At 44.8% G+C, this 18,338-nt stretch overlaps 1 protein-coding gene across 2 annotated transcripts in view; it reads left to right on the top strand.

Annotated features, from left to right (window-relative positions):
* EZR (ezrin) overlaps positions 1–18,338 on the top strand; it is a 64,603-nt gene that overhangs the window by 11,287 nt on the left and 34,978 nt on the right. For both annotated transcript variants that reach the window (XM_040429239.1, XM_040429240.1), the window contains exon 3: positions 14,751–14,834. In XM_040429239.1, the coding sequence (XP_040285173.1) occupies positions 14,751–14,834 (84 nt within the window). The remainder of the gene's footprint in view (positions 1–14,750; positions 14,835–18,338) is intronic.

The following is an 18,338-nucleotide window of genomic DNA, read 5'->3' as shown; positions in this document are numbered from 1 at the left end:
AGTTGAATGCAATTTGCTGGTCCCCAATGCCCGGCCCTGGCGGCGCACATTCATGTGCATGAGCCCTAAGGCTGGGTTCACACTTGAGCGTTTTACAGCGCGTTCAAACGCGCTGTAAAACGCTCAACACATGAAAACCAATGCTTCCCTATGGCCCTGGTTCTCATTTGAGCGATTTACAGCTCGTATGAACGCGCTGAAAAACGCCCTACGCTCAAAAAAGTTCTTGAGCTTCTTTGGGGCGTTTTGTCTCGCGTTTTTGGCAGTAGGATTACATAGGAAAGCGCAAATATGTTCTTTTGCGTATTTGTGACCAGAAGAACGCGCGTACGAACGCGCGTTTGGCACATAGCAACAGGCAATAAAAGGCCACACCCTAGTGAGAGGCAAATATCTAGCCTGACCAAGATGCTGTCAATCACACAAACGCGTGTAATACGCGCGTTGACTATGGACAAAAACGTTTTATGCGCGTTTTTGTGCACGTTTTTGTCCATAGTCAACGCGCGTATTACGCGCGTTTGTGTGATTGACAGCATCTTGGTCAGGCTAGACATTTGCCTCTCACTAGGGTGTGGCCTTTTTTTGCCTGTTGCTATCTGCCAAATGCGCGTTCGTACGCGCGTTTTTCTGGTCACAAACACGCAAAAGAACATATTTGCACGTTCCTATGCAATCCTATGGCCGCAAACACGTGACAAAACGCCCCAAAGAAGCTCAAGAACTTTTTTGAGCGTAGGGCGTTTTTCAGCGCTGTAAAACGCTCAAGTGAGAACCAGGGCCATAGGGAAGCATTGGTTTTCATGTGTTGAGCGTTTTACAGCGCGTTTGAACGCGCTGTAAAACGCTCAAGTGTGAACCCAGCCTTACTTTCTATATGTAATATTCTCACAGCAGAGAACAGGTCTCTGGGGGTGGGACGTATTGCTTTGTTGGCCCCATTAATGTAGACTCAATGGGTTGCTGAGCTTTGTGGTCCATTTGGTTTTATGGTGGTGCCCAAAGATTATATCACTGCCTTTTTTTTTTATTTCTCTTTGCTGATCACAGTGATCCAGACCGGTATCATGATGTCCTAGGTTTCAGTGGAGTAAAGGTGGAGCTAGAGTAAAGCAGTGATACTCTACATTAGTTTCTTCATATGCGGCTAGACAGAGAAGTAGTCATTGCATTATCCGATCTTAGGACGTGCCATATTTCCTCACGGAGTGCCCATAAATACCTGACATAATTGTCTTATCAGTCTTTGTAGTAGTGGAATGGATTCCAGGAACCAGCGCGTTGCTTAGCAGCAAATCACTGGCTGATTCATTGACTTATAGACGGGAAAGTGACGCAGATAAAGATGAAAGTGACTCCACTTGTAGATTATTCTTGGTCCATGATTCAGTGGGAGGATGGGGATGTGCCCAGCTATTTGCATTGATCACACACCCTAGGTACACAGGAAGTCAGGAACCCAGTCACCGAAGAATGTGAGTGCAATGTTCACTGAAGGCCAATGTAGACTATTATTTCTCAGCCTAGAATCACTGGAGACTTGAGGAGTGGGAATCCAGGCAGTAGTGCTGACCTACAGTATACAGTGTGTCAGATCCCACTCCAAGCCTGTAGTATCAGATACAGATTTCATGCTTTGCCCCTGGCCTAGGAACATCACTGCCCTAAAGGTGTCCTGGAACTCTAGGGCACCCCTAGTGGAAGAATCGCTGGAGACTTGAGGAGTGGGAATCCAGGCAGTAGTGCTGACCTACAGTATACAGTGTGTCAGATCCCACTCTAAGCCTGTAGTATCAGATACAGATTTCATGCTTTGCCCCTGGCCTAGGAACATCACTGCCCTAAAGGTGTCCTGGAACTCTAGGGCACCCCTAGTGGAAGAATCGCTGGAGACTTGAGGAGTGGGAATCCAGGCAGTAGTGCTGACCTACAGTATACAGTGTGTCAGATCCCACTCCAAGCCTGTAGTATCAGATACAGATTTCATGCTTTGCCCCTGGCCTAGGAACATCACTGCCCTAAAGGTGTCCTGGAACTCTAGGGCACCCCTAGTGGAAGAATCGCTGGAGACTTGAGGAGTGGGAATCCAGGCAGTAGTGCTGACCTACAGTATACAGTGTGTCAGATCCCACTCCAAGCCTGTAGTATCAGATACAGATTTCATGCTTTGCCCCTGGCCTAGGAACATCACTGCCCTAAAGGTGCCCTGGAACTCTAGGGCACCGATCCCACCCTGTACGCTTCACACAGTGTGACTCTGATACGTGCCATCCATACAAGCCATGCCACACAGCGTCTATGGGAATATTGGCAAACAGTGCCCAGAGAAATAAATACCAAAATGAAATCTGTTTTCTGTGCTCATTTCGAATACTGCTGCACTAAGTGTGGTTACTGGGAAGCGTAGTCCTGTAACAGATTGACTCTTAAAAGGGGTGATTTCACAGTAATTTCCTAGTTAATGTAATCTGCTCTCCTTGTCTCTACCTGTCCTTGCCGTGAGTCACTCTACCCTCATCATCCTTCCTAGTGACTAATGCTTAGCTTGTTATGGCTTGCAGTGAGCGCCAGTACGTAGTGTACCTGCACCCAAGGGGTTGTGCAGCACAATTGGTGACAGCCTTATTAACCCTTCCTTGACTTATGCTCTCTGATGGTTCTTCTTATTGGCACAACACAGGCTATCGCTGACATGGTTGCCGTCTTGCACTGTCACAGGAGCAGTCTTCCTGCTGGCTCTGTTATATGGGCACGATAATAGTGTGCCTTGAAATGGAGACAATGTCATCCACTTTTAAGAGGCCAGATGGCAATGGGAAGTCTGTCAGACTTTTAAAGGCAGGCTTACATGGGCCAAGCTAACGCTGATAGTTTCCTTCCCGACAGTCGGCTGCTTGTTCGGTGGAGGTGAAGCGCTGTATTTATATGCAGCGATCTCATCCACAGTATGAGAGATCGCTCGTCCTCTTACAGCTGCATTGTTTCTAGGCAGAAGATCGCTGTTTAGACCCTACCATCTGCTGCTCAGAAATGATCATTTATGTGCCTGCACGACCAACAGGATCACCCGATAACTGAGCATAAGTTCATTTGTAGCCTGTAAAAATAGGAGTCCCTAAAGTAGCTTACAAGGAGTGCTTCTAGATTCCCTGAACTTTTTACATCTTAAGTGACAATGCTCTTTAATGGAAAACTATTTTGATGACAGGTCCGTCATGGAACAGAGGAACTGAAATCAGTATTGTAGAAATCACATCCCGCCGCCGGTGAGTGGGGGTGTATACACCTTGGCATCAAGCGCTCACTGCGCATTTCAGGATCCTGGTGGCAGAACAAGGTCCTATGAGGACTTGCATGAGATTTCGCCAGGCACTGGTGTCCAGGACCAGTCTATAACCACATAGTGGGCAGGATAATAAGAGACTTGCCTCATGCAGCGACTCCGCAACCTACGTTTCCATGATGTCAGCATTTTCAGACTACATTTTTCACACAAACACTAATTGGGCAGTTCATGAAAACCAGTTTCTGAAGAACGTGACCAGTGCTCAGCAGCAGTCTTAGGATGACCTCACATGGGACAGAATTTTCTGCAACAAAATCCGCGGGTGTGAATCTTACAAAGTTGCAGTTTATTTTGCAGATTTTGTTGAGTACTTTACCACAATGGTAGGGTATGCCACCAGGTGTGAGTCCCACCTCTGGGACTCACACCTATCTAAACAAAGCCGTCAAAGTGGTGGCTGGCAGTGCCTGGTCCGGCCATCTCCAATCGTTTCTATTGGCCCGTTTGGCTATTTTTTAAAATCTGCATAGAAACTAATGGGAGCGCATCGTGCTTTTGTGGCCCAACCTCCATTTACTTCTATGGGGCTGACAGAAATAGCCAGCGCTCGCCTATTTTTGGCGGCTTCATAGAAATGAATGGACGGTGGCCGCGCATGCTCTGTGCACCTTCCTTCACCTTGCTAGCTGGGTTTACGAGATAGGTGGGACCTGCACCCATCAGAAAACGGGGCATATACTAGCGATATGACCCCATTGTCTGAGATGGGAATATCTAGCAAATGTGGAAATACAGGTCTGTTTGCGTGTTCCTTTTTACATAACTCATAAACTCATAAATACCTCCTCATCACTCAGAGTAGATGACATTAGGATGTACAAGGATTGGATGCCACCATAATAATGAAAAAATTCTTCTTACCAACCTTTGCCCAGCTATGAACTTGTCTGGTGATTCATAGGTAATGATTAGTGAGGTATGCAAATAGCAGTTAATCCGCATTCATTACACTGCTAATGGAAGTTATCTATTCCCATGTGTATGTCTTCTTCTGCAGAAATTAGCCTGGAAGGGATTTCAATCTATGCATTGTGAAAAATCTGCAAAAAGAATGGACCTGCTAGGGCAGTGATGTTTAACCTCCGGCACTCCAGCTGTGGTGAAACTACGACTCCCGGCATGCTCCATTCATTTCAATGGAGTTCTGAGAACAGCCAAGCGAGTTGTAGTTTTACCACAGCTGGAGTGCCGGAGGTTAGTGTTAGGGATTTAAAATCAGCACCACATGTCAGGTTTCACATGGATATTTTTCCCACATTTTGTTGAGGAAATTTGTTAAATCGCTGAGTTGGGGGGGAGTATTAAAACTGTGTTCCTACCGGGGTTTTTACCCTTTAGTATGCATAGAGTGCAATCCATGGCAAATCCGCTACAAAATCTATGAGAAAATGTGCTTGTAATTTGGGGAGATTTATGAAAAACTACCCATAGCAACCAGCCACAGCACCTCTAGAAAATATAAAGGCTTCACTGTTGTTGCTGTGGGCATCAAAGACAGTTTTTTTGTTTTTTTTCTGTAGTTTTCATAACCATCTCCCATGCATTATTTCTTTTTTACACTGGAATCTACCGGTAATTAATGATACTAAAATTAGAGGAGTTTAATCCAACTATTTGTAACTGTTGACCTGTCCTCAGATAGGTCATCAGTATCTGATCAGTGGGGTCCGACACCCGCCGATGAGCTGTTTGAGTAGACCTGGCACTCCTGCTTACCGTAGGCCAGCTGCTCCCTGCTTACCCTAGGCCAGTGACGTCATGTGGCTTGGGTGCAGCTCAGCCCCATTGAAGGTGGATAACCCCTTTAAGGCTTAACTGACACATCTGTGCCTGTGACGATGTGACAAAACGGTCAGAGTTTCATCCATGACACTGTCCATGAAGTATCTGTAGTCGGTCAGTGTCTTTTTTTATTTATTTTTTATTTTTTCTGTGCGTGTCATCTGTATTCCATGTGCACTGCTTGGCTAAAAAAGGCATTTCCAGAGCATCTCCTACCAATGGTTAGTGAAAACCTCTGACAGAACATCAATGCCATAGATTTCATGGACCTATAGACTTCAGTGAGCACGTTTGCTCCGTAACATGCTTCTGTTAGCACATATGTTTTAATGTTGGGTTTTCAAAGCTACCATTTATGAGAAAAAAAGGGTTGTCCATGTTGGGCAAATAATTTCCCAAGGGATGGGGAGATGAGATTAGAGAAGCCTTACTTACCCATTTATGCTCCTGCCATTCCAGCCCTTCCTACTGGTCCCTGTGTACTTGGCTGCAGTGGTGTCATGAACTTATATTCACATGACTGCTGCAGCCACTGAATTTGGATGCTTTTGTCCTCCTCTGCGTCCTTTCACATGGATTTTATTCACTTCTTGCCTTGTAATAGGATCTTCTTGACTGTTGCTGTGAAGGACTGTGATTCAAGGACGCAATGATTCAAAAAGCTAATAGACATGGTGGATTTTCTATCACTGTTCACTATGCTACCACTTTTCAGTCATTTTATTTCTGCTACTTCCCCTCTTATTGTAATCTGCCTGCCCTTGAATGTTGCCACAGTTTGAAGGACTTAATTTGCGTCACAATAGAAAGGAGGGGCATGGAGCATTCCTCGAAGGCCTCCATTTGCTAGAGAGCTGAAGCCTAGCTCTTGAATTTCCTTAAACAATGGTATTTATCTGCATACCCTCTTTTTGACCTCCACCTGTTCCAGGCCGGACTTCACTCCCAGGACTGCTTTTCTCATGAATAACCTAAATTATATTTTTCTTGAGCTCCCTAATCAAAAAGTACAAGACGCAGCAGATTTTAGGCCTCAGTAGTTCTGTTACAGGGCATGTCCAAACTCTCTCATATACTGTATGTGAGTTCTTCCATAAAAGCAGACATATTGGATTTACAGAACACACTTGCGGTGAAGTAGGCATAGTCATAGTGTTTAAGAGCCAGGCGGTACCACTGAGCATGTGGGGAAATGAGAGAACTCTGAACATTGGCTTCCAAGTGCATAGAAGAGAATCCTCTGATCTGGTTAGTAAATGAGTTGATCCCATTTAGTTTTGGGATAAAAGAATAATCCTGCAGTGGTAGAGAAAAGTTAACCCTTGGTTTGGCCCCTCTTTTGAATTCTTTATAGGCATATATTGTATATACTGGGTTAGAAGTTTAGAACAAGTTACATATTTTATACCTTAGAACATCACACATACTTCAATCTGTGAAGTGGACCGCTATCCTAGTGTGAGGTGCGCAGCGCACCAGGGAAATATTACACCAATGTCCTTATGTAAATTAGCTTTCATCAAGGAGGAAAAGCTGCCCTTCAATTACTTTTCTTATATAAAGATCCACAATAAAGGACCGTTTACTCTGGCCAATTCCTGGCAAGCGCCTGCTTGTCAGTGAAGGAGACCGCTGTATTTATATGCAGCAATCTCCTCCACAGTATGGGGAGGAGCGATCAATAAAGCCATCGCTCGTTCCCATACAGACTCATTGTTGCCGGCAGCGGTGGCTGTTTACACAGCACGATCTGCTGCCTGCAAATGACGATTTAGGTGCCTACACAAACAATCCAATTATCCGACGAACGAGCGTCACTTTTACACCGGCAGATAATCAGTGATGAGCGTTACTGTGGACGATTGTTAGCGATTATCTCGCGGATTCTCGGCCGGTGTAAAGGGCCTTTAAGAAAGTAATTTGTTTTGGGCAAACAGAGCAATTGATTCTTACACAGTCCCCCATCTTGTCCGTTCCTCAGGTACAGGGATGGCTGAAGTAGCTCTCTACGAATAACTTGAAGAGCTCCTCAATATTCTGGCCTCCTGCAAATATGATTATGTGAAAGTGGGAAATTGGGTAGAACATCAATATGGCCTAAATATTCAACTCTTTAAAATGTATAGAGATGTGTATATAAAATAAAACGGGAGCGGCCATGAAAATATTGCCCTACTAAGGCATATGGAGATAATCGAGGGAGCCCTAGACAGTGGCAGTCACTTTCACGGACAGCCATTCATTTGAGTGGTTGGCATGTAATACTGAATGTCTTCTGTAGTGTCCGCTAGAGCTTTCCTTGGTACTCTGCTTTGACATTATTGGCCTACTAGGGCATATGGACATCATAGACGGGGTCTCCAACAGCGGTTCTCACTTTGACAGACTTTGCCTATCCAGGTTTTACACGGACAGCCATTTATTTGAACGGTGACTAGTGACTTCTGGAGCTTCCCTCAGAGATCACAGCTAATAAAGATGGACCTTTAGCAATGTGTTGAATGCTGGAGTTATCTTAATGAAAAAAGATCAATGAGTAATGAAAAAATGCTAATTTATATTATTCCAGTTCCTCCTAAGGGTGCATACAGACCGTAAAGTTCTCCTGTGCAAGAATAGTATATATGGCCCCTAATTTATCAAGAGTGAAGAGCTCCTCATGGTGTCTCTCTAGTATATTCTTCATCTGATGGATCAAAATTAGTCAGTCATTTTGAGCCAAGAGAACCTTTTTGTGCATTTTTATTGCAGTTTGAGCCTCCTTGCCTAAAGGACTTTTGTGCAGTTACACAGGCAGCCCCAATAATATATCTGCCCCTGGTTCCTCCCAATTTTTAAGATCTCTATTTGCTGTCAGTGAGTAAAAGCATTCTACTTTCTGCCTAGAGGCTAGGTCAAGGAAGGATACAGTTCAGCATCCTGGATTCTAGACTGATATAGTCTGCCTAAACTGATCCATACATCATACAATGGTTCAATTTTAAATCTGTAAAGGACCATGCAGACGTCATGAGTTCAGAACCATGTCCATGCCAGATGCATTCCTCAGTAACACAATAACTACACTATGGTTCCACCATGACGAGCCTGAAAACCCACTTGAATTGTGTTTTTCAAGTTAAATTTGGTTGCATTTCTGCAACTTTACAACGTAAAAGGCATCCTGCCCGCGTGTAGTGAAGGATATCCTGCTTGTCTTTACTAGGACAACGCTCTTTATGCAGCTTCTATACAAATCCTTCTATGTACAGCATGTTGTACTCCTTCCGTTATACCTGTGCCAGAGCTCAATACAAATACATTTGTACAACAGCAAACAACTATCACCTGAAACAAACTGTATAGTAGGGGCGCAACATGTTCTGGGCCCAGCGCCACGCTGGCATTGTGTTCTGAAACACAGGGGCTCATTTATCAGAAATATGTCTGAATTAGGCTTATTTGTGGCGCAAAGGTCCAAAGGTTATGTTTGTGGTGCCTCTTCATAATTCCAGCAGATGCACTGCCAGGTATAGGGGTTATTAAGATTGGCGTCTAAAGCTCCCTCAGTTCCGGTAGAATTGATTTGTGTCTAAACTGATACCTATAGTGCCAACTGATAAAACAACACAAGTGTGTAGGATAGGTAAAAACCAACCTGCTCCAGATTTCCCTGAAAGCTGATGTGGGCGGTTTTCTAGCATCCCCATATTATTGGTACACCTAGTGATATCGACAGGTTCTGTCCACAGGAGGTTTCTCCAGATCTATGGAAGTGACGGAGATTGTTTACTAGGGCTACATTGCTTCCTTTGTCTAGCAGCTTTGTCTGTCAGCATGTTCAGGGCTTCACTTCACCAGGTTTTAGAAGACTGCTTAGTGCGTAGGTGTTTGTAATCCCACTTGGCTTCAGGTTTTACTATAGTCACCACAGCAGCTCTATGGTTTAGTCGCTAATGCTATGGATTTGACTTTATGTTTTTAGAATCTGAAAACTATATTGAGGTTTTAAATGTTGTAATACAAAGGAGGATTATTCTCCGGGCAATCTAATGGGGATCATTTATGTGTGTACTGGCCCAACTGTACTTTATATTTATCTATAGAAAATGGAGGTCACTTAGGGTGTACAGGGACATGTTGGACATAATTCCAGCAGCTACATAATAATATTATGTCATTAAAATGAAATCTGCGGCATTGGTTAGACCCTGTATATATGCCACTTTCCTCATGAGCATCTCAGTAGTGGCACAATAATATCAAAGTGCTTTTCCAGTCAGGAGGGATCTCTTATGGCTGTCTGAAAATTATCCAGTTAGTGAGATCTATGCTGCTCAGGGGAATATCCCTCATATTCCATTCAGAGTCATGTAACCCCTGATAATCCTGTGCAAACCATGATGGGTGGTGAAATTTACTTGCCATGTAAGCCAAAACTACTACTCATTACTAATAGCCTGTGAGTTACAACGCATTGATGGCTGCCTATGGCTGTGGGCTTCTGTCTCTTTGCTTTTAAGAGTAATGTAATGTACGCTGCTGCTGCTGCTGCATCTGATGCTACAGACAGACTCCCTTCCTGATATGTGTATTACCAGAACAGCGTGATCTTGTGATACTGTGTCACAAGATGTCTGTCCCATATGTATGGCCGCCTATGGCTGTGGGCTTCCGTCTCTTTGCTTTTAAGAGTAATGTAATGTACGCTGCTGCTGCTGCATCTGATGCTACAGACAGACTCCATTCCTGATATGTGTATTACCAGAACAGCGTGATCTTGTGATACTGTGTCACAAGATGTCTGTCCCATATGTATGGCCGCCTATGGCTGTGCGCTTCCGTCTCTTTGCTTTTAAGAGTAATGTAATGTACGCTGCTGCTGCATCTGATGCTACAGACAGACTCCATTCCTGATATGTGTATTACCAGAACAGCGTGATCTTGTGATACTGTGTCACAAGATGTCTGTCCCATATGTATGGCCGCCTATGGCTGTGCGCTTCCGTCTCTTTGCTTTTAAGAGTAATGTAATGTACGCTGCTGCTGCATCTGATGCTACAGACAGACTCCCTTCCTAATATGTGTATTACCAGAACAGCGTGATCTTGTGATACTGTGTCACAAGATGTCTGTCCCATATGTATGGCCGCCTATGGCTGTACGCTTCCGTCTCTTTGCTTTTAAGAGTAATGTAATGTACGCTGCTGCTGCATCTGATGCTACAGACAGACTCCCTTCCTGATATGTGTATTACCAGAACAGCGTGATCTTGTGATACTGTGTCACAAGATGTCTGTCCCATATGTATGGCTGCCTATGGCTGTGCGCTTCCGTCTCTTTGCTTTTAAGAGTAATGTAATGTACGCTGCTGCTGCATCTGATGCTACAGACAGACTCCCTTCCTGATATGTGTATTACCAGAACAGCGTGATCTTGTGATACTGTGTCACAAGATGTCTGTCCCATATGTATGGCCGCCTATGGCTGTGCGCTTCCGTCTCTTTGCTTTTAAGAGTAATGTAATGTACGCTGCTGCTGCATCTGATGCTACAGACAGACTCCCTTCCTGATATGTGTATTACCAGAACAGCGTGATCTTGTGATACTGTGTCACAAGATGTCTGTCCCATATGTATGGCCACGTGTGGTTGTGTTGTGAGCTGCAGCCTTTAAAAAATGTTGTCAGCATGTCAAGATATTGTATTGAATTAGATTAATTAAAAATAAATTGTAGTTCTTAACCAAACGAGTGTACACATCTGTACTCTACTTACTAGCTGTTTGCTAGTAGCACCCAATGTGTAGCTAGTTTACTTAAAGGGGGTCTGTCAGCTCCCTTCTCCCTATTAGGGCTCATGCATACATCTGTAGCCCGGGTTTGCAGTCCGCAAATTGCTCCTGTGTAAAACACGGATACTGGCCGTGTGAGTTCATCATTTTGCAGAATGGAACATCCTGTCCTCTATAGAACTGTCCTATCTTTGTCTGTAAAACAGACAAGAATAGGACATGTTCTAGTTGTTGCAGGGCCGCAGAACAGACATATAGATGTTATGCTGTCCGCATCTTTTGCGGCCCCATTGAAGTGAATGGGTTTGCATCCGACCTGCAAAAAATGTGGATTGGATGTGAACCAAAAATACTTTTGTGTGCATGAGCCCTTTAATTTCATTACAGTGCTGAGTGGTGGACAGCTTAAACAGTTTTACAACCAAACATTTGTATTTCTGGACAGAAGTCCAATTACAGAGCAAATTTAATTTGACTGAGTATGCAAATGAGTTTACAAGTGTGGGGACTTGCTCGGGTAGACAGGATTAGCGGACGCAGTATAGAGGCAACAACAAGTTCTTTGGATCAAACAGTTCAATGTTTTATTCACACTTTAGGCAAGTGACAAAACAAGCAGTCGTGTTGGTGGTAATTCACACCATGCAGCAATTCTGCCTCAAAGAGTCCTTGCTGATAGCAGCACCAACCTGTTTTCACGCCAAACAGGTAGCAAGCCTTCACCTAGACACAAGGCTCCCAGATCCCAACACAGAGACCTCGCTTCTGAACCCAGCTGCCTATTTAAGGACAGCCAGGTACTGCCAAAACCCGGACCGGCATTTAAAATCCGGTCTGGTATTTGACCTCACCTGGCTGTAAATCAGCCCAGCAGCAGATGCTAGGAGGAAAATACCTGTTTTCCCAGACCAAACCTCTCACTTTGTCACAGTGCCCAGTGGGCAATGTGGAACCCAGCAAGTGCTTGGGCTTTCTTCACTACATATAGTCTGACCTGTGCTACCCCTTTTATCTTGATTGATAGCACTAGCTATCAGACATTATGTAAAAAGGGGCAGAGATTATCAGGAAGGGATATGGTCTCCTGTGGTCCTCCGGATTTACTATAATTTACGCCGGAAACTGTTATAAATGAAAGTTAAAATCTACATAAGCTCCCAGCTGGCATGTATTTCAGATTGTGGTGCACAGAGTGGCGGAAGATTTCCCAAATAACTAAGATGTGCCACTTAGTAAGATGCTCCAAATGTATTAAGACTTTGATAGGAAAAGCCATTCTTAATAAATCTGCCCCTTTGTGTTTCAATTACTCACCATTTTCAAGATCTCTGACTAAGCTGACTAAGGCTACACGTCCGTATAATAGGTCCGCATCCGTTTTGCAAATTGCGGAACGGGTGCGGACCCATTCATTCTCTATGGGGACGGAATGGATGCGGAGAGCACACTAAGTGCTCTCCGCATCCGCATTTCCGGAGCACGCCCCCGATCTTCCGTTCCGCGGCTATGGAAAAAAATAGAACATGTCCTATTTTTGTCCGCAATGTCAGACAAGAATAGGCAGTTCTATGGGGGTGCCGGCCGGATGTATTGCGGATCCGCAATGCACTACGGACGTCTGAACTACGGACGTTTCCTTCTTTTGGGGCCTTTTGGGCAAATGTTCCCCCTTGGCTGGACCTGTGGAGGGAAACATACTGCTCCCCACCGCTGGGTTAGACTTCAGCGGCCGGTTGTTGCCATGCAGGGAGCAGAGTTCTGCGCTGGCGGGCGGTAGGGAGCAGGTAAGTATGCTTCCTGGCCATATGGCCCTTGCTCGGTGTTGGCTCCATCTGCTCCCCGGTGCGGCTTCGTGCAGCGGGTCTTTAATCACCGCACAGGACACAGCTGGAGCCCAGAGCATGCTGCATTCTTTTGTTAAATGACATGAACCCCAAAAGATGAACCAAAAGTGAAGAAAAAAAATTGTTTGTGTGTTTTTATGTTCATTGCCCTTCTGGCTGCAGTTATATGTGATACCACTTATAAATATTTCTTATATTCACAACACATTTCAAGCTGGAACCATTCTCTTTGGTGTAACGTAGATAAAATCTATGGGTTACAATGGAGTTTAAAAATGCTATCCTTATGGCGTAATGGAGCATATGGACAGTGGTCGCCTCTGTAAATGGTCCTCTACTGGGTAGAACAAGACGATACCTGGTACATACTGTAGCACTAGATGTGTAATAATGGGGCACTGAAGGGGTCTGGGGACGGGGTGCTATTCCCATCTTCATGTCAGGCCATTTCTTATTATGTATTGTGGCCGCCAAATTCCTTAGTTATTTTCCACTTGGAGAGCAATCTGCACAAAAGCTGTCAGTAAGTTAGTGACCCAATAACTTTTTTAAGCAGCTTTAATATTAAGTCGAAAGTAATTGTAAGGAATATGCTAGATATAATCACTGGGACTGTAGCTTTCTAGTTTTCCTTCATAAATGAATGCAGCAGACTCCCTGCCGTCCCCCAGCTTTTCATGTTTCCCGTGTTAACTTTTATGATAAAATGTAGTGTGTTTTTCACTTTTTCACAAAAAGTGATTGTAAATGTAAAATGCTGAGAAGAGAGAAAACTGAACCACTTATATAACCAGAGGATAGGGAAAGATGAGGTTTGGGAGGGCCAGGATGGGACAGGCTGATGAACTCCACCATAATGTGGCCACAGGAGTGGGTGGGAACTTTCAGTTTGATTCTGCTGTTGAAGACGTTTCTATTTATTTGCATAGTGAATGGAACAATACAGTAGTAGTACAATTGAATATAAGAATAAAATTGTAGAATTGTCCATATTGATTTTAAAAAAGCCAGAGAACCTATTAGAATAATAAAAAAAACATGGTTATTGTCCCATACCAGTGCCACCGTTCTTCTACTCCATGCCGCTGCAAGCCATGACATCATGCTTTGGCTGCAGCCATGATGTGTGATTTCTTGCTGGGCCTTTGTAGATCATGTATCTGGACCTCTGGGTTTTTTTCCTCACTAACAGCACTCGTCTCTATCCTCTAGGCATACATGTCAGATTGCTGGTAGTCTGACCTTTGGGACCCCCAGCAACCACGAAAATGGATGTTCTGCAGTCCCCTATGGGAAGCAGGACCACCATTTTATTCACTTCTGTGGGACTCCAGAGAGAGCACCGTATTTGGGAGCCCATAGAAGAGAATAGAGCTGTGGTCAGATATGTGCACCGCTGCTCCATCCTTATAGGGAGATCAAGCACCTTGGTTTTATTTCTTGCTGGAGGAGGAGGTTAGTGTGAAAACCCTTTAAGGACCAAGCAGGTTTTTTTTGTTTTGTTTTCTTTGCATTTCAAGAACCATCTTTTTTTTTTAATTTCTCCATCAATATAGTTGTATATAGATTTGTTTTTACTGTATTTGTGTGTCTTGGCACCATTTTGTGCAACATATATTCTATTGGGTAGCAATTTGGGGGGAGGTGTCGCAAAAACAGCAATTCCACTTGTGTTTTTTTGCATTTATTGTTCTTTTTGCTTTTTTTACAATTCTGTACTTTTGCACAATAAACCTGTTTTATGGGGGGGGGGGGGGGGATTTTTTTTGGTGTAGCCACATTCTAAGAGTCCAAACTTTATTATTTTTCCATCAGTGTAGCTGTATGAGGGTTTGTGTTTCAGAGTTTATTGTGATACAAATACATCGGTTATTAACATGAACTTTCACGGGTATCACGAATTTCACAAATTTTAGCTTCATTCTCTGATGCAAATAACTAACGGAGAAAACCATTTTGGTTGCATATGTTTATTTTTAGTGAACAAGTATTCTCTTCTATTCCAGGTCAATGTTCGGGTGACCACTATGGATGCGGAGCTGGAATTTGCCATACAGCCCAACACTACTGGCAAACAGCTTTTTGATCAGGTAGGCCTTGTAATATTGTCCTATTTAAAAAAAAATCCCAAGGTGAACATTTTAAGTATTGCGCAAATATTGATGTGAGTATTGCATATAGACCAATGTAACCCTAATCCAGAAAAATTCTTCTTGGCATTATAGCCAAAGCCTGTAAGTGGAAAGCCCTTAGGAAGAGGACACAACGCTCACGTTAGTGCCGCCAACCTTTCTAACAGCTGATTGGGGGGGATGTCTCAGGATAGGTCATCAATATTACAGTCCTTTTAAACCTCTAAATCTAAGGTGTATGGCAGGCGTCACTTCAGTATTTTACTGGTAACTGTGATAGAGAATAGTGGACTCCACTCCACAACACTACAGTCACCTACCATTGGTGTATTGGTATCAGAAGCATATGGTGCCTGTTATGCCCGTGGGAGACAGAGTGCAGATTTTTTTCTGGAGCATGTGAATAAGGTTATAAAACGCGCATTCATTTGCATTGGATGCAGAATGTAAAAGGGTTTAGTGTTGATTTATCTGCGCCTAATTCTTCATCGAATCCTCAACGTGTGAACATGGCCTTTAAGTCCAACATTAAGTTTCCCTGATATCAGACACCGTGCACATTACATTGGGCTGTTATATTCTTTTCATGGATACATTAATTATCACAAAAAGGATGGGCGGCATGTACAACAGGACTGTGGACAACATGTAAATATGTCATTAAAATCCCTATTCACGCCTGCCTTGATCGCCCTCTGCAGAAATAAGCGCACATTGTGTACGGCTAATGAGCCTCTCCTCAGAAACAATAACTGGCCCCGCGCTCATTTGCAGGGAATCTCTGTGCAGCACAATTAATGGTTTCAGATTTTTGGCTTGACTTACTTCGGAGACCTTACTTTAATTTTTAACTGTTCGGATGCCAGTCTGCATCATTAACATAGCTGCCCTAATTTTACCAAACCCTCTCTGGCCTTTGTGGCAATTTCAGACACTATTATTTCTTTAAAGAAATATAGAAATGATTTTCCGTTACCGTGGGCAATCATGAATCATGTATTAGAAGCACATTTTCCTATTGCCACTATCTTCTTAATGTTGAAGCATTATCCTAACTTGCCCCAGGCTCCTGTTACTGCAGTCTGTTCACCTGCATCTGTTGTCCTGTTCATGACAGTTTAGTACTTGTGTTACTCAGGTTCATTTTTATTCCATTTAAAATGAGGAGTTTTACTTTACCTTTTATGATTTTTTTTCTCCAGAAAATAATAGTGAATGTGTGCAGTATCAAGATTATGTAATGAATGCATCAGATTGCTGCAACATTAGGGCTGCAGTAAATGATTATTTTAGAAATTGAGTATTCTATTGATTATTTTTTACGAATAATCAAGTAATCTAATAAGAAAAAATGAATTAATAGACTGTTTTACTTTATAAAAACTCATCAGACTCCCTACCATCAGTCCCCAACACCCTTCCTTTCCCCCTGTGTGATCAGCCCAAGTGCATCAGTTCCCCCCAGTGCCATCAGCTCCGTTCCCCCCAGTGCCATCAACTCCACTATCCCCCAGTGCCATCAGCTCTTCCCCACTCAGTGCCATCAGCTGCCCCCATAGTGCCATCAGCTGCCCCCTCAGTGACCTCAGCTGCTCTCCAGTGCCTCCAGCTGCCACCACAGTGCCTCCAGCTGCCACCTCAGTGCCATCAGCTTGCCCCCCAGTGCCATCAGCTTGCCCCCCAGTGCCACCAGCTTGCCCCCCAGTGCCACCAGAGTGCCATCAGCTCGGTTCCCCCCAGTGCAATCAGCTCCACTATCCCCCAGTGCCATCAGCCCCCCAGTGCCATCAGCCCCCCCCGTGCCATTAGCTCAGTTCCCCTAGTGCCATCAGCTGCCCCCTCAGTGACATCAGCTGTTCCCCAGTGCCACTAGCTGCCCCCTCAGTGCCACTAGCTGCCCCCTCAGTGCCACTAGCTGCCCCCCCAGTGCCACTAGCTGCCCCCCAATGCCATCAGCTTCTCCCCAGTGCCATCAGCTGCCCCCCAGTGCCACCAGCTGCCCCCAGCTTGCCCCCCAATGCCACCAGCTAGCCCCCCCAGTGCCACCAACTTTCCCCCCAGTGACACCAGCTGCCCCCAGTGCCACCAACTGCCACCAGCTTGCCCCCTGAGTGCCACCAACTGCCCCCCGAGTGCCACCATCTACCCCTCCTAGCTATGTCCCCAGCGATAGTACTTACCTTTCCTGTAGTGGCGCCGCTCCACAGCTCCTCCATCTTCTTCTCTGTGCGCTGCACTGTCGTCCTGACGTCCCACAGCGTTGGGTCATAGTGCGCGCTTACGTGCACTAGAGTTGTTGCGATACCAAATTTTTGATTCGGTTTCGATACCATGAAAAAGTATTGCGATACTCGATACCATTCGATACCACGCGAAAAAAATAAACAAAAAAAGCCACGTGCATTCCTCATTTTTAAAAATGGCGAATCGCGCAGTTTTTATTTTATTTTTTCTGTTCCGGCATTCACCACCTAGATTTTTTTTTTATATTTTAATAGTTTGGACTTTTCTGACGTGGCGATGTAATATGTTTATTTATATATTTTATATGTGAAATTGGGAAAAGGGGGGTGATTTATACTTCATATTTTAGTGTTTTTTTTTTTTTCACTTTTTATTTAATAACTATTTCCCCCCTTAGGGGCTAGAACCTGGGATCTTTCATCCCTTTTCCTATTCACCCTGATAGATCTCTATCAGGGTGAATAGGACTCCACACTGTCCCTGCTGCTCTGTGCTTTGTGCACACAGCATCAGGGATGTTACCATGGCAACCTGTCCTGGCTGCCATGGTAACCGATCGGAGCCCCAGGCTTACACAGCTGGGGCTCCGATCAGAAGCTGCCACTGCACCACCAATGAGGGGGAGTGGAGAGGTCCCTGTGGCCACTGCCACCAATGATTTTAATACTGGAGGGTTGAGAGGGGCCGGCGCACTGTGCCACCAATGATTTTAATGGGATGGGGGGATTGAGGGGGGGGGGGGCACACTGCACCACCAATGATTTTACCCCTTTATACAGGAGGCGGGTACTAGCAGATCAGCGGCAGTTAACTGCCGCTGATCGCAGCTCCCTGTCAGGGGCAGGGTGCCGGCAATGCGATTCTGCTGCCGGCACCCGCCTCCTGTATGTGTTAAAGACTGACTACTGTATATAAGTCCAGACTTTCACTATTAGGCCACACAGAGCGGCGCCCAGCGATGTCTCAGCACTCACCATTTAGTCCTGGGCGCCGCTCCGTTCGCCCGCAGTGCCCCATTACTGTCTCCTCTCCTGCTCCACATGCTGCTGATTACTATCGGAGCGATGGGAGGAGACATCAGCTTCACTAGTGGGCGTTCCTTCTCCCTGGCTGTAGCGCTGTCCAATCGCAGCGCAGGGAAAAGGAACGCCCACTAGTGAAGCTGATATCTCCTCCCATCGCTCCGATAGTAATCCTATCATTGGGGGCGCAGTGCGC

This window comes from Bufo bufo, chromosome 4 (genome assembly GCF_905171765.1).
Source record: "Bufo bufo chromosome 4, aBufBuf1.1, whole genome shotgun sequence".
In the NCBI taxonomy this organism is placed as follows: Eukaryota; Metazoa; Chordata; class Amphibia; order Anura; family Bufonidae; genus Bufo; species Bufo bufo.
The sequence above is the reverse complement of the archived record's forward strand: the minus strand, read 5'-3'. Positions and strand labels throughout refer to the sequence as shown.